Source organism: Mus musculus, chromosome 13 (genome assembly GCF_000001635.26).
Source record: "Mus musculus strain C57BL/6J chromosome 13, GRCm38.p6 C57BL/6J".
In the NCBI taxonomy this organism is placed as follows: Eukaryota; Metazoa; Chordata; class Mammalia; order Rodentia; family Muridae; genus Mus; species Mus musculus.
Genome location: NC_000079.6, coordinates 91,716,395 through 91,743,405, shown reverse-complemented (window position 1 = coordinate 91,743,405; position 27,011 = coordinate 91,716,395). Strand labels below are relative to the sequence as shown.

At 42.4% G+C, this 27,011-nt stretch overlaps 1 protein-coding gene, 1 long non-coding RNA gene and 1 other non-coding gene across 6 annotated transcripts in view; 1 reads left to right on the top strand and 2 right to left on the bottom strand.

Moving 5' to 3' along the window:
* Window positions 1-2,080, bottom strand: part of Acot12 (acyl-CoA thioesterase 12) — a 44,823-nt gene extending 42,743 nt beyond the window's left edge. Inside the window, exon 1 of one of the 2 annotated variants that reach the window (XM_006517413.4) lies at window positions 1,746-2,080. In XM_006517413.4, coding sequence (XP_006517476.1) covers window positions 1,746-1,875 — 130 coding nt within the window. In that variant the 5' untranslated portion in view covers window positions 1,876-2,080. The remainder of the gene's footprint in view (window positions 1-1,745) is intronic. The other variant, NM_028790.3, reaches the window with a different exon arrangement.
* The window catches only part of 4833422C13Rik (RIKEN cDNA 4833422C13 gene), a 40,208-nt gene continuing 14,730 nt past the window's right edge, over window positions 1,534-27,011 (top strand). For all 3 annotated transcript variants that reach the window (NR_015501.1, NR_028313.1, NR_028314.1), the window contains exon 1: window positions 1,534-1,984. This is a non-coding gene — a long non-coding RNA (RIKEN cDNA 4833422C13 gene). The remainder of the gene's footprint in view (window positions 1,985-27,011) is intronic.
* Window positions 20,023-20,150, bottom strand: Gm22778. Its single transcript, XR_003950753.1, has one exon. It is a non-coding gene; the product is annotated as a small nucleolar RNA SNORA17 (small nucleolar RNA).

Sequence of the window (27,011 nt, the reverse complement as noted above, 5' to 3'; positions counted from 1 at the left end):
GTCTGGCGGGGAGGCAGTTACCATGGAGATTATTTGTATGTGAGACACAATGCTGTACTTATTCTTAGTATTAATGGCCTCTGGTGGAACATCCTATAGCCAATCAGTCTACTGTCCTAAGCTAGGCTCTGAATCAACTCATGTCTATCTATGTGGCTCCTCAGAGAATGAGTTCTCCACTACAAGAGCATCTGTGAAAAATGGGGGGACTTTGGGTTTTACCTCAGGGATGATGGGAAGATACAGAGAGGTCCTGAGTGGGAATCAGAGATATGATTCATGTATTGAAAGTTCACTGTGCATAGATAAGAGATCCCAGGGAATCGAGATAGCACTAGGACACCAAAAGACTTTCTTCTGAAGGGAGCGTGGCAAGGCTTGCTTGTATCCAAGACTATCACTGGTCCAAAGATGAGAGAAGTCAGCATGGGCACAGGAAATTCATGTACTGCTCAACCTAGGCTTTTAGTTAGAAAGCCATTTATATTACAACACACTGGTTTTAAAAGCAGGCCTTTCTTTTATCTTTAGGCGTAAGTCGGTCACAGTCAGATCATAAATCATAACAATGCTGAGCAGCTGCCTTTTCTGGGGTGGCCATAGCACAGCATTATGGACTGGGTGGCTTGGACAATAGACATTCGGTTTCTCAGAGTTCTGAAGGCTGTCAGGTCCACCAGACTGGTGAAAACTCTCTTCCTGGTTTGCAGGCCGGCTCTTGCTGCGGCCTCACGTGTCACGTGCTTCTAAGATCTAAAAGACTTAGTGCCCTGAGATGAGGTTGTGTTCTTCTCATCTCTTTAATCCTCGATTATACGACACAGCCACACCACGGTACTTGCTGTCACTTTCAAAATACAAACTTCAGAGATGGCATGGAGAGAGACATCATTCAGTCCTTATTAGATGATTTTGTGCCACCACCCCCAACGCTTAGTGCTGGGATGGAAATCACACCGGCCTCAAGCAAGCTAGGCAAGCCCTTCGCAACTGGATTATACCAGCAGGCCTTCTTACTCCCATTCTCTCTCAGGAATATCAAGTTTCCCCTGCCTGCCTAACAGTAAATGGTAGTAAACTGAACACAGAAGAGAACCTGGCAAAGGAGCAATCAAGCTTTTAAATCATGAAAAGCATGAATTCTGACCAGTTGTGCAAGAACACTTTTGCTGTTGCAGTAAATAATGTAGTTGTTTGTTAAGAAAATATAGTAACATGTGCACATTTGTGTGTGTGTGTGTGTGTGTGTGTGTGCGCGCGCGCGCGCGCGCGCCTATGAGACTACAAAGTGAATTGGGGTTTCATGCTTGCAGTGTGAACACTTTTTCCAGCCTCAGTTCTACTTAGTCAATAAACTCTATCTTTAGAATTTTAAATATGGTTAAGTACAGATATACGCAATCTATATAGCAAAGTCTTTGCGTGGAGGCGGGGAGAGGATGTCTTCACTTTGTTTTGTGAGTTGAAAGGAATCCAGCCAAATAAACATGTGAGAACCACTAGTCTAGGTCGCTGTCAGCAGCTATCTTAGTCATTCCTGTCTGCGGCTGCTCTCAGCTCTGGGAACACTGCCCTTTACTTTGCTTCCTTCCTTTTCCCACGCTCTCTCTGGCTTCCACGCCAGCCTAGCGCATCCCTAATTTCAGACACTCCAGTCCTTCAGGATCCCCGGACAGTATCACCTCCCTGGCCACCAGCAGCAGCCCTCCCCGACCGACGGTGCCCTCGCGTGGGCCGGCACCTACCCGCCAGGCAAGCGGTGGTGTCCATCCACTTGAGCAGCTGCCCTGCGCTCAGCTCGCCGCGGGAGTCGGCATGAGCCGGCTGGATGGCCTGGCTCATGAGCACCTCACCCGGCGCCACCATCGACTCCATCGTCCTGGCTGAGAGAACCCCAGACGCCAGCAGCAGGCCATCCCGATCCCCTGGGGCCCGCCCCCGCTCCAAAGGGCGCTGCCCGCGCCCGCTGCCAGGTGCTTAGGAGGTGAGAGGTCAGGGTCCTACGAGTCAGCCGGGGACTGTCGCGAGGAGGGCGAGGAGGGCGAGGAGGGTGAGGGAGTAGAGTACGCCAGCCTCTCTCGGAGCAGAACAGGAGCGCTGCCCTAGCTCCAAAACGCATGGGGCAGAGACAGGTGTTTCTAGAATGCAGGACAATGGTCATCATCAGAAGACCTTGGCAGAGGAGGGAGCTTTAGAAGGGATTGCATGCTCTCCGGAGAGGGCAGAGCCTTTGCTGTGGAAATGTTTTAGAGAGCTTGGCTTCTGTTTTTTGTTGCTTGGTTGGTTTAGTAGTTGGCCTTTTTCCCCCTGACAGACATTGCAACACTTACTGCTCCGGCCTTTGTTTAAACTCTACCTACAGGTTCTTAGGACACTACAGCGGCTCCAAAGATCATTTTGTTAGGAAACTGATTACACTGCCAAACAAACTGAAAAACAAACGTCCCGAGGAGCTGGAGGGTGTAGTGCATCAGTCACCAAAACTAGAGAAGGCAACATTCTGAGTTTTCTAGTGTCCCCCCACCCCAACGTTCATGGGAGAAAAATCTAGGACACTGTATATGAACTCGAGGCCCACACTCAAGGCTAGCAGGTGCTATACTTTGTAGAGTGTCAGCCACTGGCTTTACAAAGCAGGTCTTTTGGGGGAAACGGGATCAAAACCCTTCAGTGGCTCTCGGATCTGAGGATGGAGTAATGGAAGCCTGGAGGGGTGAGGTGGCTTGTCTGGTACTACCTAAAACATCAGGACGAGGTGGCAGGAACCAGGGCCTCCTGACTGTCCTGGGACCTCACTGACGCCTGGGAATATTGCTGCACTTTCAGCATTAGGTCTCTGGCCACCGAGCTCAGCCTGAGAGCATCAAAGACAGTCTGGGTCTTTAAAGATTTTTTTTAGAAATTATTATTTTAAAGTATGTGTATGTATTTATCTGTATGTGGGTATACATACCTGAGCATGGGAGTGCCCTGGAGCTGGAATTATAGACAGTTATGAGCTGGAATTGTAGGCAGTTGTGAGCTGTCTGCTGTCAGAACTGAGAGCCAAGCGAGCTGTTGGCCAGTGATCCATCTCTCCAGCTCCAATTCTGGGGAGTTGGCCTCCCCTGTAAATACATATACATTTAATAAATGAAGAGAGAAAGAAGTACTGAGTTGATGCTCTTAGGATCCTTTGTATCTGGCCAGTTTCAGAGTATATAAGCACAAATAAAAACAGGGAAGTATTAAGTTAGATCTTATAAGAAGCATAAAAATGTCTTTTTTAAAGAGAAGGGCTTATGTAGCCCAGGCTGGATTTGTACTTGCCTGACCTCCCCAGTATGAGATTACAGGCAAGGGCTGTGTTTGAAGTGGTGGAAAAGTGAGCCCAGGGCCACCCAAGTGTTAGGCAAGCACCTGTACCGAAGGAATCACATTTTCAGGCTCCAAAAGTGACTTTGAAGCCAATTAAAGGCGTTGTATGCAAGATGTTCTCTTTTCATAGCCATCCACTTATTCAAGGGCAATGTGACTGGATCTGTATCATGTGAGGTAGGTAGCCCCTATTGGAAAATGCCTGAAATGTTCATATATATATATATATATATATATATATATATATATATATATATATATATATATTCTATAATGGCCATCCTCACCATTTAGGAATCAGTGGATTAGGTAATTGTTAACCATGTATTAACATCAGCATCTGACTGGATTCATGTATTCAGCAACGTTATTGGTGGTCCCTGGCACCCACCAACCATGCACACAGAGCCACCCGGCAGACTTATGAATGAATGAGACATTAGTGCTTGTACTTGTTTGCCAGTTTGATGTGTGGGTTCCTTTGTTACACAGCAATTACAGTGAGTTTGATCTGCAAATGCTTGGGGAAATTTACTAAAGTATTAGGAGTAAACCATCTGTGGGCCAAGGTGTGTTAGTTTGACTAAAATGGCGATAGTGAATCGTGTGGCCTCCCGTGTGTCAGTTCTTATCAATGTTAGACATTTTCACAAATATTTAAGCTTAGGTATAAGAAGACACTTTTCAAAAACATGATTTGAAATGGGACAGCATGTGTCTGTATATGACTATCTAGAGGTATTTCACAAACCAAAAACAAAAACAGAGTATACTAATATCATGTTTCTTTATCTTTATCACATCTTGTTTGGGCGACTCAATTACAGTTTCATGTCCTTTGTTGTAGTCACGCTAAGGTAAATTGTCATCTGTATGCATGAACATTTTCTATCTCAAATACCCTGGCATAAAAATTTTATTATTTGAAGGCAGCCTCACATTTGTCCATTTGTGTCCAGAGATATCTTTGAGGATGAACAGAACAGTATATGGAGAGCCAGACCATTTGTTAAAGACCATACACAGAACAAGGAGACTCGCCAAGAAGAGAGCTGTAAATTAATAATCTCAACACAGGAGAAATTCTACAAAGCGTTTAAGCGGGAATTGTCAAAACCCTTCCCTCTGGAGATAAGGGTGTCTTCTACAGTTCCTACTGTAAATAATGTGGAATTTAAGACGAGATAGAAGAGGACTCTCTCAGAAGCAGACCCTTAGTCAGGAATTGGAGAGCACACAATTTACTGTAGTGGAAAATGAAGGCACATTGGAAAGTCCAGACCATCAGTGCAGCTTATTAAAAAGTTAGAACCCCAGGCTCCCCTCAGACATCTCCAGTCAGAACAGGTACTTCATTAACATTCCCAGGAAAGTTAATTCACAGGCACATGCAAGCTTGCTAACAGATGTGCTAGCCACTTCTCTGTTGCTGTGATAAAACACCATGACAAAAAGCACCTTATGGAAATAAATGTATTTGGGCTTACAGTTCCAGAGAATAAGGATCCGTGATGGTGGGGCATGGACAGTAGGCACAGCATCAGGAGCAGATAGCTTAGAGATCACATCCTCATCTTCATGCAAGACACAGCAGAGAGTAAGCTAAAAGGGCAGCAAGGCGATGAGCTCTTAAAGCCTGCCTCCAGTGACACACTTTCTCCAGCAAGGCTCCAAAGAGTGCTACCAACTGGGGACCAGGTGACCATATACTTGAGCCTATTGAGGATTTTCTCATGTAAACACTACATTATCTCAGCTGTCCCTTCTGGATGCACAGAAGTGAGGGTATACTCACTCATCTGCCTGAATGGTTTCTTGATAAAGGTCTATTCCAGAAGCCTCATCTCAGCAGGACAAGAGGATACACATGCCTAGCACTCAGGCCTGCAACGGTGAGTGCCAAGGCCATGTGGACAGGAAGAGAGCAGAAGCAGCTGATATATGCACTGTGCTGTGACAAGAAAGGCAGCCAGGATCCCTTCCACCACAAGAGACAAATCCCTAGCTCAGGGTTGGATTGGTTCATGTTTTTTATACCAAGATTATTTTATTAACAATGGGCTCTCTTCACATTTGGTAGAGGTTAGGAAAGGTACCAGAGCAATGCTCTCATTAAAATATTCATTTATAAAATTAAAGTTTAAGGTTTCAATACAAACACACTAAAAAATTTTGAAGAATAGAGTTCCATATGTTTGAGGTACTAATGTCTCAGCCAGAGGATCTCCTGTTCTTCTTGACCTGATGCTACTCAAGGGGTCACTGTAGCTTATACATACATACCCTTTACTCATCTGTCCAGTACCTATATCTTTAAGCCAACCTTTCTCCTGTTAGTCATCAACTTTGTGTGGAACTCAGGACTTCATTTTGTTAGAACAAAGGCCATGAGCACGAATCCTGGCTTTCCCTTCCCCAGATTAGGGTGACCCAATGTCATTGCAGAACCCAGGCTCTGGGAAGTCTCCTGACCAGCACCGATTGCTTTAATCTGGAATTCTAATGGGTCATGACACAATTTTTTTCAGGTATTGCTGATTTCTGTCTCATTATGTTTTCTTAAAGAATTTTGCATCTATACTGTTGAGAGCTATTAGTCTGTTATCTTTTCTCTTTAGTTCTCCTTTTCTTCATCAGTCTCTTCTTCCTTGTTATCTTATTTCTTCCCCCCTCCTCTGCCTCCCCTTCTACCCTACATCCTCCCCTGTCCTGTTTTTGTTACTGGTTTTATTTTGTTTTTCAAGGTAGAGTGCATGTATCCCTGGATGGCCTGATAATCTCTAGAGGCCATAATCAAACTTGTAGCAATCCTCCTGCCTCAGTTTCCCAAGTATTGTGTTTACAGAGATGTCACCTCAACCATTTTTTTCTATTCTCTTTTTAGAACTGCCTTTTTCTGGTTTGGTTTTCGGTCTAGGAAGTGTTCTCTGGATTCTGCAACTAGAAACGTGCTTTAAAAGTCTAGAATTCTCCAGGAAAGTTCTTGGAACTATAGGGGTTTCTTTTGAGGAATTTTTAAATTATGGATTTATTTTTTAAATAGTTATTAAGCTACTAAAGTAACCTACCTCTTATGGTCATTTCTTGTTTTAGAAAATTGTTGCTATTCATCTGTGATTTGCCACAGGCAGAGGTGAGCTGGTGTTTTTCTCTTGTTGTCCAACACCCTGCCAGCTCTGCTAAGCCCCACTTGAGCTGTCCCTCCTGACTCTTTAGTTTCACCACAGGACTCCATCTCCTGCCCACAGTGTTCCCTTGCCTTCCAAACTGGTTCTGCCCTTTGCAGACTCAGTGGGTCAGGAGCTCTAGGTGGAAACAACCATCTAGAGCTTACGAACCTACCATATGACTGTTGGGCACTAAAGCTTGGTACCACTGTTGTAAGAGGTGTTTCATCAAAGGGATAAGGCTTACCTGGCAGCCTTTACCAAAGTGTTTTCTATTTTATTTTGTTTTGTTTAACAAAGGCCATTTATGATTTGTGGAGAGCTTGGCTTGTGTCTGAGTTGGACCTTCCTACCTCCTACACCACTTTGAACACGTCACTCAGTTGACTTGTGCCACATTAGACTTTTGTTTTTGTAAATTAGATTGTAGAGAGAATATCTTGTGTATTGTATGGATGTATCACCTGCCAATTAAAAAAACAAAACAAAACAAAACCTACAGCCTATAGGAAAGGATAGAATAGAAGGTGTGACATCTGGGAGCAGAAAGAATTCTGGGGTGGAGCCCAGTGTAGGAGATATGCTCGGGTTTGCTCAGGAAGATCTGATAAGATGGACACACCTCAGCACAGGTAGCCAGCCACTGTGGCAGACTGTAGATGAGAATGAATGGTTAATTTAAGTTGTGATCTAGTCAGAGAACAGCCTAGCTATGTGGTCAAGGTATTTGCCATTATATTTTGAGTCCAAGTCTTATTTCTGGGGCATGGGAAGGGAAGAAGAACCAGGATAACCTCTACAATTGGTATTTTCCTAGTTCATGAAGTGTAATCAGACCACGGAAATTATTGTGATAAAGCATAAAAATCATGACCAGTGTGATTTATTGTTTATTTATTGGGTGGAGTGGTTTTTAATTCTCAAAGCCATCCTTCAAGTAATAGCTCTTTAGAGAACCAAGTCTAGATAATTAACCTGAAACATGTCACACGCCCCTTAAAATATACAAATATAAAATATAAAAAAATATTTGTATATCCCTGTTTTATAGTTAAGAAAACTGTGCTAACTTGCCCAACAGCACATGACTAGGGATTAGTAGTAAAAGGCCTGGATCTTGCCTCATCTGACCTGTGATATCCATAAACAGGTCTATGAAGGATAAGGATTAGGAAGTTCGAGGGATGAAAAGGGCATCTTGTTCTGCCTTACTCCCTAAACCCTGCTGCTCTCCTACTTCCAAATGTGTTCATCTGTCAGCCACTTACTTTCTGTGCTATTGAATGCTTACTTTGTCTAGGGCATTTGGGCAAGTGCTGCTAATACCATTCTTGCCTTACCGGAGGTCATCGTGGAAGATGGCACTTGTGCATATGCTGCAAATGGGAGTTACTCTAGTCAAGGGAACATGGGGTAGTACACATGCTTGGAAAACTGACTGATGGACTCCTCAGGTTACACATGACTTTTTTTTTTTTTTTTTTTTTTTTTTGCAGTTTACCTTTTTTTTTTTCCATTTTTTATTAGGTATTTAACTCATTTACATTTCCAATGCTATACCAAAAGTCCCCCATATCCACCCACCCCCACTCCCCTGCCCACCCACTCCCCCTTTTTGGCCCTGGAATTCCCCTGTACTGGGGCATATAAAGTTTGCAAGTCCAATGGGCCTCTCTTTCCAGTGATGGCCGACTAGGCCATCTTTTGATATATATGCAGCTAGAGTCAAGAGCTCCGGGGTACTGGTTAGCTCATAATGTTGTTCCACCTATAGGGTTGCAGATCCCTTTAGCTCCTTGGCTACTTTCTCTAGCTCCTCCATTGGGAGCCCTATGATCCATCCATTAGCTGACTGTGAGCATCCACTTCTGTGTTTGCTGGGCCCCGGAATAGTCTCACAAGAGACAGCTACATCTGCGTCCTTTCAATAAAATCTTGCTAGTGTATGCAATGGTGTCAGCGTTTGGATGCTGATTATGGGGTGGATCCCTGGCTATGGCAGTCTCTACATGGTCCATCCTTTCATCTCAGCTCCAAACTCCGTCTCTGTAACTCCTTCCATGGGTGTTTTGTTCCCAAATCTAAGGAGGGGCATAGTGTCCACACTTCAGTCTTCATTCTCCTTGAGTTTCATGTGTTTAGCAAATTATATCTTATATCTTGGGTATCCTAGGTTTGGGGCTAATATCCACTTATCAGTGAATACATATTGTGTGAGTTTCTTTGTGAATGTGTTACCTCACTCAGGATGATGCCCTCCAGGTCCATCCATTTGGCTAGGAATTTCATAAATTCATTCTTTTTAATAGCTGAGTAGTACTCCATTGTGTAGATGTACCACATTTTCTGTATCCATTCCTCTGTTGAGGGGCATCTAGGTTCTTTCCAGCTTCTGGCTATTATAAATAAGGCTGCTATGAACATAGTGGAGCATGTGTCCTTCTTACCTGTTGGGGCATCTTCTGGATATATGCCCAGGAGAGGTATTGCTGGATCCTCCGGTAGTACTATGTCCAGTTTTCTGAGGAACCGCCAGACTGATTTCCAGAGTGGTTGTACAAGCCTGCACTCCCACCAACAATGGAGGAGTGTTCCTCTTTCTCCACATCCTCGCCAGCATCTGCTGTCACCTGAATTTTTGATCTTAGCCATTCTGACTGGTGTGAGGTGGAATCTCAGGGTTGTTTTGATTTGCATTTCCCTGATGATTAAGGATGTTGAACATTTTTTCAAGTGCTTCTCTGCCATTCGGTATTCCTCAGGTGAGAATTCTTTCTTCAGTTCTGAGCCCCATTTTTTAATGGGGTTATTTGATTTTCTGAAGTCCACCTTCTTGAGTTCTTTATATATGTTGGATATTAGTCCCCTATCTGATTTAGGATAGGTAAAGATCCTTTCCCAATCTGTTGGTGGTCTTTTTGTCTTATTGACGGTGTCTTTTGCCTTGCAGAAACTTTGGAGTTTCATTAGGTCCCATTTGTCGATTCTCGATCTTACAGCACAAGCCATTGCTGTTCTGTTCAGGAATTTTTCCCCTGTGCCCATATCTTCAACGCTTTTCCCCACTTTCTCCTCTATAAGTTTCAGTGTCTCTGGTTTTATGTGAAGTTCCTTGATCCACTTAGATTTGACCTTAGTACAAGGAGATAAGTATGGATCGATTCGCATTCTTCTACACGATAACAACCAGTTGTGCCAGCACCAATTGTTGAAAATGCTGTCTTTCTTCCACTGGATGGTTTTAGCTCCCTTGTCGAAGATCAAGTGACCATAGGTGTGTGGGTTCATTTCTGGATCTTCAATTCTATTCCATTGGTCTACTTGTCTGTCTCTATACCAGTACCATGCAGTTTTTATTACAATTGCTCTGTAGTAAAGCTTTAGGTCTGGCATGGTGATTCCGCCAGAAGTTCTTTTATCCTTGAGAAGACTTTTTGCTATCCTAGGTTTTTTGTTATTCCAGACAAATTTGCAAATTGCTCCTTCCAATTCGTTGAAGAATTGAGTTGGAATTTTGATGGGGATTGCATTGAATCTGTAGATTGCTTTTGGCAAGATAGCCATTTTTACAATGTTGATCCTGCCTATCCATGAGCATGGGAGATCTTTCCATCTTCTGAGATCTTCTTTAATTTCTTTCTTCAGAGATTTGAAGTTTTTATCATACAGATCTTTCACCTCCTTAGTTAGAGTCACGCCAAGATATTTTATATTATTTGTGACTATTGAGAAGGGTGTTGTTTCCCTAATTTCTTTCTCAGCCTGTTTATTCTTTGTATAGAGAAAGGCCATTGACTTGTTTGAGTTTATTTTATATCCAGCTACTTCACCGAAGCTGTTTATCAGGTTTAGGAGTTCTCTGGTAGAATTTTTAGGGTCACTTATATATACTATCATATCATCTGCAAAAAGTGATATTTTGACTTCCTCTTTTCCAATTTGTATCCCCTTGATCTCCTTTTGTTGTCGAATTGCTCTGGCTAATACTTCAAGTACTATGTTGAAAAGGTAGGGAGAAAGTGGGCAGCCTTGTCTAGTCCCTGATTTTAGTGGGATTGCTTCCAGCTTCTCTCCATTTACTTTGATGTTGGCTACTGGTTTGCTGTAGATTGCTTTTATCATGTTTAGGTATGGGCCTTGAATTCCTGATCTTTCCAAAACTTTTATCATGAATGGGTGTTGGATCTTGTCAAATGCTTTTTCTGCATCTAACGAGATGATCATGTGGTTTTTGTCTTTGAGTTTGTTTATATAATGGATTACATTGATGGATTTTCGTATATTAAACCATCCCTGCATCCCTGGAATAAAACCTACTTGGTCAGGATGGATGATTGCTTTAATGTGTTCTTGGATTCGGTTAGCGAGAATTTTATTGAGGATTTTTGCATCGATATTCATAAGAGAAATTGGTCTGAAGTTCTCTATCTTTGTTGGATCTTTCTGTGGTTTAGGTATCAGAGTAATAGTGGCTTCATAAAATGAGTTGGGTAGAGTACCTTCTACTTCTATTTTGTGAAATAGTTTGTGCAGAATTGGAATTAGATCTTCTTTGAAGGTCTGATAGAACTCTGCACTAAACCCATCTGGTCCTGGGCTTTTTTTGGTTGGGAGACTATTAATAACTGCTTCTATTTCTTTAGGTGATATGGGACTGTTTAGATGGTCAACTTGATCCTGATTCAACTTTGGTACCTGGTATCTGTCCAGAAATTTGTCCATTTCGTCCAGGTTTTCCAGTTTTGTTGAGTATAGCCTTTTGTAGAAGGATCTGATGGTGTTTTGGATTTCTTCAGGATCTGTTGTTATGTCTCCCTTTTCATTTCTGATTTTGTTAATTAGGATTTTGTCCCTGTGCCCTTTAGTGAGTCTAGCTAAGGGTTTATCTATCTTGTTGATTTTCTCAAAGAACCAACTCCCCGTTTGGTTAATTCTTTGAATAGTTCTTCTTGTTTCCACTTGGTTGATTTCACCCCTGAGTTTGATTATTTCCTGCCGTCTACTCCTCTTGGGTGAATTTGCTTCCTTTTTTTCTAGGGCTTTTAGATGTGTTGTCAAGCTGCTAGTATGTGCTGTCTCCCGTTTCTTCTTGGAGGCACTCAGCGCTATGAGTTTCCCTCTTAGAAATGCTTTCATTGTGTCCCATAGGTTTGGGTACGTTGTGGCTTCATTTTCATTAAACTCTAAAAAGTCTTTAATTTCTTTCTTTATTCCTTCCTTGACCAAGGTATCATTGAGAAGAGTGTTATTCAGTTTCCACGTGAATGTTGGCTTTCCATTATTTATGTTGTTATTGAAGATCAGTCTTAGGCCATGGTGGTCTGATAGGATACATGGGACAATTTCAATATTTTTGTATCTATTGAGGCCTGTTTTGTGACCAATTATATGGTCAGTTTTGGAGAAGGTCCCGTGAGGTGCTGAGAAGAAGGTATATCCTTTTGTTTTAGGATAAAATGTTCTGTAGATATCTGTCAGGTCCATTTGTTTCATAACTTCTGTTAGTTTCACTGTGTCCCTGTTTAGTTTCTGTTTCCACGATCTGTCCTTTGAAGAAAGTGGTGTGTTGAAGTCTCCCACTATTATTGTGTGAGGTGCAATGTATGCTTTGAGCTTTACTAAAGTGTCTCTAATGAATGTGGCTGCCCTGGCATTTGGTGCGTAGATATTCAGAATTGAGAGTTCCTCTTGGAGGATTTTACCTTTAATGAGTATGAAGTGTCCCTCCTTGTCTTTTTTGATAACTTTGGGTTGGAAGTCGATTTTATCCGATATTAAAATGGCTACTCCAGCTTGTTTCTTCAGTCCATTTGCTTGGAAAATTGTTTTCCAGCCTTTCACTCTGAGGTAGTGTCTGTCTTTTTCCCTGAGATGGGTTTCCTGTAAGCAGCAGAATGTTGGGTCCTGTTTGTGTAGCCAGTCTGTTAGTCTATGTCTTTTTATTGGGGAATTGAGTCCATTGATATTAAGAGATATTAAGGAAAAGTGATTGTTGCTCCCTTTTATTTTTGTTGTTAGAGTTGGCATTCTGTTCTTGTGGCTGTCTTCTTTTTGGTTTGTTGAATGATTACTTTCTTGGTTGTTCTAGGGCGTGATTTCCGTCCTTGTATTGCTTCTTTTCTGTTATTATCCTTTGAAGGGCTGGATTCGTGGAAAGATATTGTGTGAACTTGGTTTTGTCGTGGAATACTTTGGTTTCTCCATCTATGGTAATTGAGAGTTTGGCCGGGTATAGTAGCCTGGGCTGGCATTTGTGTTCTCTTAGTGTCTGTATAACATCTGTCCAGGCTCTTCTGGCTTTCATAGTCTCTGGTGAAAAGTCTGGTGTAATTCTGATAGGCCTTCCTTTATATGTTACTTGACCTTTCTCCCTTACTGCTTTTAATATTCTATCTTTATTTAGTGCATTTGTTGTTCTGATTATTATGTGTCGGGAGGAATTTCTTTTCTGGTCCAGTCTATTTGGAGTTCTGTATGCTTCTTGTATGATCATGGGCATCTCTTTTTTTATGTTTGGGAAGTTTTCTTCTATTATTTTGTTGAAGATATTAGCTGGCCCTTTAAGTTGAAAATCTTCATTCTCATCAATTCCTATTATCCGTAGGTTTGGTCTTCTCATTGTGTCCTGGATTACCTGGATGTTTTGAGTTAGGATCCTTTTGCATTTTGTATTTTCTTTGACTGTTGTGTCGATGTTCTCTATGGAATCTTCTGCACCTGAGATTCTCTCTTCCATTTCTTGTATTCTGTTGCTGATGCTCGCATCTATGGTTCCAGATCTCTTTCCTAGGGTTTCTATCTCCAGCGTTGCCTCGCTTTGGGTTTTCTTTATTGTGTCTACTTCCCCTTTTAGTTCTAGTATGGTTTTGTTCATTTCCATCACCTGTTTGGCTGTGTTTTCCTGCTTTTCTTTAAGAGCCTGTAACTCTTTAGCAGTGCTCTCCTGTAAATCTTTAAGTGACTTATGAAAGTCCTTCTTGATGTCCTCTATCATCATCATGAGAAATGTTTTTAAATCTGGGTCTAGATTTTCGGTTGTGTTGGGGTGCCCAGGACTAGGTGGGGTGGGAGTGCTGCGTTCTGATGATGGTGAGTGGTCTTGATTTCTGTTAGTAGGATTCTTAAGTTTGCCTTTCGCCATCTGGTAATCTCTGAAGCTAGCTGTTTTAGTTGTCACTGTTAAGAGCTTGTTCTTCAGGTGACTCTGTTAGCCTCTATGAGCAGACCTGGAGGGTAGCACTCTCCTTAGTTTCAGTGGGCAGAGTATTCTCTGCAGGCAAGCTCTCTTCTTGCAAGGCAGGTACCCAGATATCTGGTGTTCGAACCAGACTCCTGGCAGAAGTTGTGTTCCACTCACTAGAGGTCTTAGGATCACGTGTGGAATCCTGTGTGGGCCCTTGCGGGTGTCAGGCGACTCAGCTGGCAAGGTAGCCGGGGCTCGAGTGGAGTGGAAGGGGTTTGTGCCCCAGATCAAGCCCGGGTAGCCTGCTTCCCTATGTACCGCAGTCTCAAGTTCCACGCGATTGGATTGGGGTAGGCGCTGTGTTCCACTCACCAGAGGTCTTAGGGTCCCGTGGGGAGTCCCGTGTGGGCCCTTGCGGGTGTTGGGCAAGACTCTGCTGTCAAGGTAGCCCGGGGCTCGAGTCTCGAGTCGAGCGGAAGGGACTTGTGCCCCAGATCAGGCCCGGGTAGCCTGCTTCCCTATGTACCGCAGTCTCAAGTTCCGCGTGATTGGATTGGGGCAGGCACTGTGGTCCACTCACCAGAGGTCTTAGGGTCCCGTGGGGAGTCCCGTGTGGACCCTTGCGGGTGTTGGGCAAGACTCTGCTGGCAAGGTAGCCCGGGGCTCGAGTCTCGAGTCGAGCGGAAGGGACTTGTGCCCCAGATCAGGCCCGGGTAGCCTGCTTCCCTATGTACCGCAGTCTCAAGTTCCGCGCGATTGGATTGGGGCAGGCACTGTGATCCACTCACCAGAGGTCTTAGGGTCCCGTGGGGAGTCCCGTGTGGACCCTTGCGGGTGTTGGGCAAGACTCTGCTGGCAAGGTAGCCCGGGGCTCGAGTCTCGAGTCAAGCGGAAGGGACTTGTGCCCCAGATCAGGCCCGGGTAGCCTGCTTCCCTATGTACCGCAGTCTCAAGTTCCGCGCGATTGGATTGGGGCAGGCACTGTGGTCCACTCACCAGAGATCTTAGGGTCCCGTGGGGAGTCCCGTGTGGGCCCTTGCGGGTGTTGGGCAAGACTCTGCTGTCAAGGTAGCCCGGGGCTCGAGTCTCGAGTCGAGCGGAAGGGACTTGTGCCCCAGATCAGGCCCGGGTAGCCTGCTTCCCTATGTACCGCAGTCTCAAGTTCCGCGTGATTGGATTGGGGCAGGCACTGTGGTCCACTCACCAGAGGTCTTAGGGTCCTGTGGGGAGTCCCGTGTGGGCCCTTGCGGGTGTTGGGCAAGACTCTGCTGGCAAGGTAACCCGGGGCTCGAGTCTCGAGTCGAGTGGAAGGGACTTGTGCCCCAGATACACATGACTTTTGACTAACTACCAGAGTATCAGTCTTCTTCAACAGTGTGTGTGTATGAGTGAGTGAGTGAGTGTGTGTGTGTGTGTGTGTGTGTGTGTGTGTGTTTAGTCACAACCTACAGAAAATTTGGAAGTACTATGCAAAGAGCTTATTATCTCTGAACCATTTAAAAGCACAGTGTCAATGTGATGACTCATTATACTAAAAATGTTAGCTTGAAAATTTTTCTAAACAGGACATATCATTAGTCAAAATACTCTGTCAAACACACTATCAAAAACACTATCAAAATGAGGAAGTTAGCATTAGTTCTCTATTACCAGCTAATCCTCCAAGCCCATTCATGACTCAGCAATTGTTTCAGTAAGGTCCACTTGTTACTCTTTAGTTTTCATGTCTTTTTAGTCACCCTCAGTCAAGGACAATTATGGTTTTTCTTTGAATTTTGTGACTATTAAAGTTCTTGAATCAGTTATTTTTGTGAAATAGCTCCCAATTTGGGCACCTCATGTCTCCTGTAACTTCATTGAGGTTCCATATCTTTGATAAAGACACTGACTTAGGTTTCTATTGCTGTGATAAATACCATGACCAAAAGCAGTTAGTGGAGGAGAAGGTTTATTTTATCTGACAGGTTACAGTCCATCATGCTGGGAAGACTGGGCAGGGTCTCAAGGCAAGAATCTGGAAGCAGGAACTGAGACAGAAGCTATAGAGGATGCTGCTTACTAACTTGATCTCCATGGCTTGCTCAGTCTGCTTTCTTATAAAACCCAGGACCACCCACAGTAGGAAATGCCCCACAAGAATGCCTTCAGGTCAATCTGGTAGGGGCATTTTCTCAATTGAGGTGGTTCCCTTTTCCCAAATGACTCTAGCTTGGGTCAAGTTGACAAAAACTACTCAGGACAATTAACCCTTAGTCATTGACACACCAACACATTACTATTAAGCCTTTCCCCTCTTGTTCAAACTCAAGATCTTATAATATCAGTATCAAAATATAAACCACATTATAACTTATACAACTATCATAGTCCTTAAAAATTCAAACATTTAAAAAAAGTCCAGTCTCCTTAAAACATCCAAGTCTCTTAAAACCCCAGTCTCTTGAAAATTCCAAAGTCTTTTAAGTATGGGTTCTAGTAAAATCAAATTTAAGTCCGATGCTTCCTTGCTCCAAGAGAGAACCTGGGCACAGTTACAATTGAATCAAAGAAGACCAAAGTCAGCAGTATGAAAAACTCAGTGTTGACCATCTGGGTTACTCATGACACTCTGGGCTTCAAAGGACTTGTCTCATAGGATCTGGCAGGCTCCACCACACACCTGCTGCAGTCCTTGATGGTTATTCTATGGCATTCTCCAAACTGTTAATGTCTCTGCTGCACCTGGGTTGCCTTTTTTCAGGTCTCTCATCGGTAGCCTTTCTCTGGTCTCTCCTCAGGGACTCTGACCCTAGCACATGGTGCCAACCTTCCCATTGCTCCATAACCCCATTCTATACTGAGGAGACTCCTGGTGCTTAGCCTCAGCTCCCCTCCTAGACCTCTTTATACCTTTGAAACCAGAATCACCTGGAATGCTCTTACATATTACCATGTTTGACTAGCACAGGGTACGGCCTTGGCCCACTCTGGACCACAGCTTCTATGTACTGACTCTGAGAAACACTTCCCAGAAGACTTTGCCTCAATGATGCTGGCTTCTTTCTAAACACTCCTAATTTCTCAGCTATAGTTGAGAAATATCCATTGGCTCAGCAAAGCAAAGATGTCCCTTTATTGGCTCTGGTCTCTTGTCACATGTTTTAATAGTGTATCATACAAACAGTCCTGGTAGAATAGTTACTTCTCTTTGAATTTTCATAAGCCAGGTCTCCATCGTCCAACCACTCTCAACATTCTCATTCCCTAAGTTCCCACAGCACAGCACCCTGAGCTCTGAGCACTGAGTGGTTTTCCTAAACTCAAATTAAAATGCCACCACAGTCTTTCCCAAGGTGCCTGAGGTGGTCCATCACAGCAATACCCCTGCTATTTGTAAACCAGGTATCAACTCCTGTTTTAGAGTTTCTATTACTGTAACAAGACTGCCAAAAGCAACTTGGGGGAGAAAACAGTTTATTTTATCTTACATTCCCAAGCAGATGAGGTGAAGGCTAAGTCAGGGCCTGGAGGAAAAAACATCTCCAGCATGAGTGTAAATTAAGCAAGGAAACAGATTTTGAAAACAAACAAATAAATAAATGTTAGAAGTGAAAAAAAATCAATGGATTAAGCAAAATCACAGTGGAAAACACTATCAGCTTCGAGAAAGCAAGAGCGAAAAAAAATCAGAAATTGAAGACAAGGTCAAGGAAATGCTGTATGCAAATATCCTTAAAGAAGCATAAAGAAATAGGCACAGCAACACCTTTCAAAATCTCTGTGATATAATCAAGAGGCCAAATGGAAGAACCTGTAAGAATCAGAAGGAGTTGAGATCAAAACTAAAGGCATAGAAAATAAATAAAATGGGATTATAGAAGGAAAACAAAAACCAAAATTCATTGAAAGAAGTAGGAATTTAAGCGTAAGAGTAACTTTGAACTCCCCAAATTCATAACCAGAGAAGACTTCCTCATGATGCATTTTTGTGAAGATGCCCCGGACTACAGTTCACGCTGGCAAACATTTCATGATAACAGAACTCTCAAACAGAAGCCCCCAAAGCATGTCACACTACATTTCAAGGCCTGGAAATAAGTAACTGTCAACAGAGATCACCATAGCCAGCAAAGCTATGTTTTAAAAAGCAACAGAGAAATGGAGACGTTTTAAAACACATGACCACCAAGCCAGGGCCACAGAAGATAAAAATTCACAGAGAAAGAACAATGATTTCAATCATGAGGGTACAGGAAATGGGAGAGACGAAAAACTTCGGAAAATTGATCATGTCTCCAACCAAAGCCCTAATGGGAGTGAGGGAGAAAGCAAAAAGAACAGAGAATAATCCAACCAAGCAGGGAAAGTCCAACAAAACCACAATGTCTTTTAAACGTCTCAATAGGAGACTTTTTACCCTAAATGCAAATAAATAGGCTTAACTTTCTAAATAAAAGCTGCTTGCTTTAAAAAAAAATGACATCTATTTTTTTTTCAAATTAATGTATATCACTGGCAAAGACATACAGAAATTTAAGAGTTCAAGGACAGAAGTTAACATGCCATGAAAAAAAAATGCCAAAACAAGCTGGCAGAGTTTTTCTGATACCTGGAGTAGTTGTCTTTAAAGGAAAGTAATCAGAAGGAACAAGAAAGACTCTGCATAGATAATTCATCAGGAAGATATAAAAATCGTACGTAGCAAAGTGCCCTATGCTGAGGCTCTTAGATTCATAAGATAAACACTAATGAGCATAAAGATTTATAAGCAATAATACAAATGGCTTCAACTCCCTGTTCTCATCACAGGTAGGCCAATCAGACTGTGTCAACAAAGACATTTCAGAATTAGTCTGCATCATAGATACATTTCCCGAGGTACTTACAGAATATTTTATTCAATATTCTTTTCAGCAGCCAGTGGAACTGCTCTAAGACAGATCACAGTGTAGGCCGTAAAGCAAGTCTTAAAGTGTAAAAGAATCAAAGTAATGGATTTTGTTAGATCATAGAAGAATACAACTAACTAGAAGTTGATAGTGGGAAAAAAAGTGTCTAAATAGAGATTGAGCAATATATTCTTTTCTATTTTTATTTATTTTTTCTCAAATTTTATTGGTTCTTTGTGAATTTCACATCATGAACCCCAATCCCACTTATCTCCCCCTACTCTCATAACCACCCTCCACCCTTGCAACTTCCCCCTAAGAGGGAAAAAAATTGGCGTGGAAGCTGTAGTGTGTCACAGTGTTTGGCACAGTTTATCCCTTTGCCCACACTTCTTTGCTTGTAAATGTTTATTACAATGAGTCATTGGTCTGGTTCCAGGCCTCTCTCTTCTGCTACACTATCAATACTGGATCCTCACTGGGCTCCTCTCAGATATCCTGTTGTTGCCCTATGTCATGGAGAACCTGTAGCTTTGGATCTGACCAAAGAGCTGACCCCTGCATGCACTCCAACAGATCGTTGATGGGATAGATGTTTCGTGGGCCAATTCAAAGCCCTGGGCCTGAGGGGTATCTGAGCTGGCCAGTCTGCAGCTCTACTGCACTCACACCACCAGGGCAAACTCTTCAGCCCTGCCCCGGCTGGCTGATCCAATGTTGCAGCCAGAAAGAGGCACAGACAGCTCTCCTGCTCTCCTGCTTTCAAGCCTTGGGGAGGACTCGTCTATGCTCACAACGTCAGAGGCAGCTCTACTGTGTTGTCCAGGTGAGGTGTAGGGCCCACTCTTCCGAGTGCTGCAGCAGGCAAATGGGCTAAGCCAGCTCTCCTGCTCTCAGGACCTCAGGGGCAAGCTCACCCACAACCCACCTCCAAGTTAGCTCTACTGTGTTGCCCAGGCAACGTTCAGGGGCTGCTTTCTAGAGTGCTGTGGCTCGGAGGGACAGGGTCATCTCTCCTGTTCTCGTGGCTTCAAGGCCAGGTCTCCCACCTGCTGCAGGTGATGAAGGGCACGGGAGGTGAGTATCTCTCCCTCATCCATGCCACCGCACAGATGAGTGTCAGGGCCAGTTCTTCCATTCTCATACCCTCAGGGGTGGCTTACCCCAACTCCTCTAATGTGCAGGGCTGCTCTCTCAAGTACCGCCACTGACTGGGGCAGGGTAAACTCTCGTGCTCTCAAGCCTCTAGGACCAGCCCCAACCCTCACCGGTGCCCAGATGAGGGGTGGGTCTGCCTAGTCCTCAGACATCAATATTTTCCTGGGCAGCAGCCCAGACCAGCGATGTCTGCCTGGCCTTTGGTGGTAATAGACACCCGCTCTGCCAGGCCTGCCTGGACCCACTGACACCAAACTGGTGGTCATCTCAGGCTTGCTTTTTTTCAGGGAATGTTAGGCTACTAACTCAGCCATTCACTGGTCAGACACTGAGCTTAGACGTAGCATCTCTCCTCTCTGCCACCTACTGGCACACATATAGCACAGCAGGTGTACCTGCAGTGTCTCTAGGTGCAGTGAACTGTATATATACTGAATATATATTCTCTCCCTCTCTCTCTCTTTGTGTATATATAGAATTTTTAATTTTTTATTAGATATTTTCTTTATTTACATTTCAAATGTTATCTCCTTTCCTGGTTTCCCCTCCGAAACCCTGTATCCCCTCCCCCCTGCTCACCAACCCACCCACTCCTGCTTCCTGGCCTTGGCATTCCCCTATACTGGGGCATAGAACCTTCACAGGACCTAGGGTCTCTTCTCCCATTGATGACTGACTAGGCCATCCTCTGCTACATATGCAGCTAGAGCCATGAGTCCCACCATGTGTTTTCTTTGGTTGGTGATTTAGTCCCAGGGAGCTCTGGAGATACTGGTTAGTTCTTATTTTCCTCCTATGGAGCTGCAAACCCCTTCAGCTCCTTGGGTACTTTCTCTAGTTCCTTCATTAGGAACCCTGTGCTCAGTCCAATGGATGGCAGTGAGCATCCACTTCTATAATTGTCAGGCACTGGCAGAGCCTCTCGGGAGACAGCTATATCAGGCTCCTGTCAGCAAGCTCTTGTTGGCATCCACAATAGAGTAGGTTTTGGTGGTTGTTTATGGGATGGATCCCCAGGTGGGGCAGTCTCTGGATGGTCATTTCTTCAGTCTCTGCTCCACACTTTGTCTCTGTAACTCTTTCCATGGGTATTTTGTTCCCCCTTCTGAGAAGGATCGAAGTATCCACTCTTTAGTCTTCCTTCTTCTTGAGTTTCATGTGCTTTGCGAATTGTACCTTGGGTATTCTGAGCTTCTGGGCTAATATCCACTTATCAGTGAGTGCATATCTTGTGTGTTCCTTTGTGATTGGGTCACCTCACTCAGAAATTCTTAAACAAATGGATGGATCTGTATATATACTCCTAATGATCAATGTATTGTTGAAGAAATCAAGGAGATAATTAAAAAGTTACCAGAGTCAAATGAAAGTGAAAGTGTAGTTTATTGGAACCTTTGGAATATGGCAGAGGCGATGCTGAGAACAAAGTTTATATCTATTAATATATTCATAAAAACACAATAAACCAAAGCAGATTTAGAAAAAGAAGAAGAAGCCATATCTAAAAGCACTAGGTGGTAAGAAATAATAGTCTCAGAACAAAATTAATGAAATCAAGACTGAAAGAATACAAAGAATCAATGAAATAAAACCTTAGTTATTTGGAAAACTAAACATCAATAAACCCAAAAGGCTGCTAGGGGTAACTTCAAAACCTGTATTTCAGAAGGTAGAAAATACAGAAGAAATGTAAGGGATAAATGCTCAGAGACACATAACTACCAAGTAAAAGGAAATAAAAGCAATTTAAGTAGATATATAAGAATGAAATTGAGGTAGTAATAATCTCCCAACAAAGAATTACAGAATCAGATGGAGTCACTGTGATACTAGACTTTTACAGAAGAGGTAACATCAATGTTTCTCAAAAGAGTCCATTAAACAGGGAAGGAAAGAATGCCATTCTATGCTATTATTATTACCACGGTACTAAAACCAGGTAAGGATAGAACAAATAAATGCAACAATTATAGCCCATCATCCATGATGATTATAGAATATTGAATTCTCAATATAATATTGCAAACTGAATTAAGCAACATATTATGTATGATGATCGAGTTGGATTCATTTCAAAGATGCAAAGATGGTTCAATATATGCAAACCACCAAATGCAATAGAATCAGGAACAGAAATCACATGATCATTTCAATAGATGCAGAAAAAACTTTTTGGAAAAATTCAACATCCTGTTCTTATAAAAGTCCTAAAGAAACTGGCACTAGGAGGAACATATGCCAACATAATAAAGACTAAACATTATAGCAATGGGAAGAAATTGAAAGCATTTTCTCTAAGGTAAGGAATAATTGAATAGTTTCTACAGTCTCCATCACTAGTCAGTATTGTGCTTGGCATCTTAGCTAGAGTAATAAGGCAGAAAAAGAAAGGATACAAGCAGGAAAGGAAAATGCCAAATTATCCCCATTTGCAGATGATATGACTCCACTCAACCAGAATCATCTCCAATATGATAGAAACTATCAGTAAAGTAAGATGTAAAATTAACATGGGAGAAAAGTATCAATTATACATCTGGCAGGAGGATTAACATCTAGAATCTATAAAGACCTCAGAAAGATAAGCAACTGCAGCCTAAATCATCAAATCAGCCAACAGGCACATGGACTGAACAGACAGCTCTTACAAGAAGACTTATGAATGACCAATACATATACAAAAACCTTAATTAGTCTTAGGCATCAGTAAAGTGAACCTTAGAGTTACACTGGAGTGTCATACCACTCAGGATGGCCATTACACAGGAAAAACCAAAACAAAGCGGCAAGAACTGCTAGTGAGGGTGTGAGGAAGGTCCTTTTAACGCTATACTGGCAGAACATAAACTAGTCTAACCCCTATAAAGTCAGCACGAGGTGTCTCAAAAATTAAAAGTAGAATCACTTTATAATTCAGCTCTAATGCCTTTGGGCATACAGCCAAAGGAATCGGAGACACAAACAATAGTGATGTGCTAACACTCAAGTTTGCTGCATATCATTACACAGTAGCCAAGACATAGAATCAGCTTACAAGCCCATCCACAGATGAGGGACAGAGGAAATGTGTTATGCATACATTGGAGCTTTGTTTGTCTATAAAGAAGCACATTTGCAGAAAAATGCCTGAAATTGGAGACCACCATGTTAAGTGAGATAAGCCAGGCTCAGAAAGACAAGTATGTTTTGCTCGATAGGAAGAATCTAGACTCTCCCCAAGTCTTACCACCTTCTCTGTGTGTATGATTGTAATGTCAAAGTAGGCCATTCCTTTTTGTGTTATTGGCTAAGCCTCAGGTTGATTATTTAGAGTTTTGCTTGGCTCCCATCTTCCTGGGATTAGACACATCCCTTGGATCTACATTAGACCGAGGGTTAGAGCAACAAGAACTGTATGCGGGCACTTGAATAATTTGCTTCCTGACATTTCTGATGGGTTGCTGACCAGAAAGCGTGTGTGACTATGGGGATGCTGATCTGTGTACACACTGATGAGGATTATGATGGTCCGGGTTGGCCGGCCTTAAGTCTGAATGTGTTGAAACTGATACCGAGTTACAGCCAAGGCCTGATGACAAAAGGCTGGAGTTGTTGGCCTGCTTCTCTTGAGCCCTCTCTTTCTTTCTGCAAGTTGAGTTACCCAGCTTCACTCTGCTGAAGTGGCGTGTGGATGGCCGATAGCCAGTGTCTAGTGCCTATGTTAGAGCTGATCTTTCTGGACCAGCTCACCTGAACCTGGAGAAAGGGTTCAGACAGCTGACATCTGCTTGCAGTGCATGAGAGAACTCCAGCGAGCATTTCTGAGCCAAGCTATTTTCTGACATGTTGTTTAAAAAAACAAAATAAAATAAAACAAAACAACAACAACAACAAAAACCCTTAATTCATAAGTTCCTGCAAGCTGCCAAGTTCATGAGTGTTGCAAAAGTAAGCAGCCGAGAGAATCGGGGAGGATCCGTTCTCTTGCTTGAAGGCCTGTTCATTGAAACCGTGGATCCACAGTGAGATCCAAATGAGGGCCCACACGCCATATGTTTAGATGCTTAAAATTATAAGCAAAGTGAGCAAATTGTTAAATAAAATATATTCCATCCTCTCATCTTTAAAGCCCCCCCAAAATTATAGTGACAAAGTAGAAAGTTGGTGAAATATAAAATACAACTGAATTAATTAGCTTTATGTAGTCTGCTTAGCTGATGGGGTAGTGATACTTAGTAATTGTTTTCTGTTGTAGGAAGCTGCTGTTGCAAATGCTTTCAGAATTTCAAAGAATCTTCTTGCTCAGAAAAAGAAAGTGTGGGGAGGGAAGGGGAGGCAGGGAGGAGAGGGAGGGGAAAGGGAAAAAGAGCTTTACTTTACTAGGAAGTATCCTCTCGACTCCTGCCTCCACACCCTACCCCTGCATTAACTGCACAGCTCTTCTCTCCCCTCTGAGACCGGCTCTGATTCATGCCCATTCCCCACCCTCACCCTTCTTTCCCTCTGACGCTGACCACACTTACAAACTTAGTAAAAGGAGACAGTTTTCTGCTGGTTGAGACACAGAGAGAACAATACAAAAGCACAGACTAGGCGCGTAGGCAGGTGTCGGGATCAGAGAGGATATTCAGGATCAAGGGTGGCACCACAACACCACCAAGTACCAGATTCAAAGAGCTGGAGTATGCTATGGCCAGTTTAATGGATTTAGGTGTGTGTGCCTGCAGTGTATATGAAGGCCCATGATAGAGGGCCCTTGTGCTATGTATTGCTACTTCAAAGTTTATACCCAATGTCAGGTCCTTGGAAACAGTGGTGTAGAGCTAACTAACCACAGAGGTCTACCCATGCCAGTCTCCAAACCCCAAACTATACAAAAGGATGCAAGCGAGAGCCCACTGTTTCCAGAACTCTGTTTTCAGTAATTTAGACTCACTAATTTTATAATTAATTAATATTAATAATGTAATAGCAGATGTTGCTCTCAGCAGTGAGCAAAGCGTTCGCGGAGAGCTCACATTGTAGTGAGGGAGAACTGAAGGTGCATGTATACACAAAGCAGTAGAGTTCTTTAATAGAGTAACAATTGTTAGGAAGAAAACAGCGGGGAATGGGCTTGGTTGGATTCTGGGGAGGCTGTGCATGGGCTGAAGAGACAACAATGTAAAACATCAGACTTGTTAGACCACTGGTTTTCCCAATGCTGGAGGGCTAGATAGAAGTTGGTTTTTGTTGTTGTTTGTTTTTTGAAACTATAGCTTTCTGCTAAACCATAATTCCCAGCTGCACTCTAACTACTTACCCTTATACCCATAGATATGCTGCACTCTAACTACTTACCCTTATACCCATAGATATGCTTGCAACCTTTGCCAAAGGACCTTCTTTTTGCAACAAACAGAAATTATCACAGAAAACCACAACTGGTCAAAATGAAGAGAACGACTCTAGGGGTAATCATAGGGTGTCCAGCCCCTGTGGATACATCTGTAATGCAACTCATGCCCCCAGGACTCAGGGAATATTGCCAAAGAAGGAGAGGATTGACTGTAACTGCCCGAGGATGAGGAGATCTGCAGGGAAATGGATCTGCTCAAAATGACAGAGAAGCTTTACCAATGATCTCAACAATATGGCTACCCAAACAAGGACAAAACAGATAGACATGCTAAATGAAAGTGGGAAATCTCATGGGCACCAGTATAAAGATCTATAGGTAACTAAGGGATTCTGAAAACAGGAGAAATGATCTACCCCAGGGGAGAACAGCTGAAATACCAAGTGGTCAGCCCTGAAACCGTGTACATAAACAGAACACCAAACCCACTGTGCAGGTTGTATTTATATTCTCCATATATATGCAATAATAAGAGGCCAGAAAGTACAGTAAGGGGGACATGGGAGGCTTTGGGAGAGGGAAAGAAATTGGTAGGGAGTAAGTTTTGTGTGCATGCATGTGTGTGTCATGCTTGGCTTGATGGAATGATATTTTAATTAAAAAAAAAAAAAGTCTAAAACCAACACCACCAACAAACTTGTAGCATTCTCAAGTGCTGTGGACCACTGCAGTCAACGCCCTGAACAGAGGTGTACAGGCCAGGTAGTGCTGCCTGGCCTGTACCTGGAATTTCCCTCCAGAAAGAACTGAGTGACCAGGGTTTCTGTAACAGCTAACTTTCTGCTCTTCAGGCTTAAATAAGAGCAAAGCATTAAAAACTAAGAATCTTAGAGATTTCTGATGAGCTGGGGTTTTTTTTTCCTATAACAGATTTTAATATAAAATTTAAGTTGACTAGACATGGTTCTTAAAAGCTAAATCAACATATATTATGATTCTTGGAAAATATTTTTAAGGTCTAGTACCAAAAAATGCCAGAATGTTTTTATTTAAAAAAAAAATACCTAAAGTTGTAGCTTCTTGGTCAGACAATGTACCTCATAAGCTGAGGTACAGAGCAGAACTCTTCAGTTTTTTCATCTTAAAGGAGAAAACTTTACTTATTCATTTGAGGAAAAATATGTGTGTGTAATTTGGGACTTGGTCTAGGTAATAAATATTTTATATAACTTAGAATAAATCTAAAATGATTTCTTTCAATATTTTGAAGCATACAAAAGATTAATTAGTTTTTATTTATTATTAACATTTATAGCAACATTTACTATACTATATATGTAAAACATGATTTATATTTATTATTTCGTGTAATTGATACAATACTTGCAGGGTTAATTTAGGGTATTATGCTAGTTCCTATTTAACTTTAACTGCAGAAATTAATCATATTTTTAAAAAAAATTATAAACAAATATCCTTGTTCTAAACTGTATTTGAAATGGTAAGGCACAGGTCTTGTTGAAACAGGTAAGCTTATCCATAATCTATCCATCCATCCATCTATCTATCTATCTATCTATCTATCTATCTATCTATCTATCATCTCCCTATCATCTATCCACCCATCATCTATCTCTCTACCTTTCTCTCTCTCTTTCTTTCTTCCTTTTTTTCTTTCTTTCTCTTTCTTTCTTTCTCTCTCTTTCTTTCCTTACATCTGCCTGTCATATCTATGTATCTTTTTCTTTCTTTCTTTCTTTCTTTCTTTCTTTCTTTCTTTCTTTCTTTCTTTCCTTCTTTCTTTCTTTCTTTCTTTCTTTCTCTCTCTCTCTCTCTCTCTCTCTCTCTCTCTCTCTCTCTCTCTCTCTCTCTCTCTAACATCTGTCTGTCATATCTATGTATCTATGTCTTTCTTTCATCTGTCTGTCTATCTATCTATCTATCTATCTATCTATCTATCT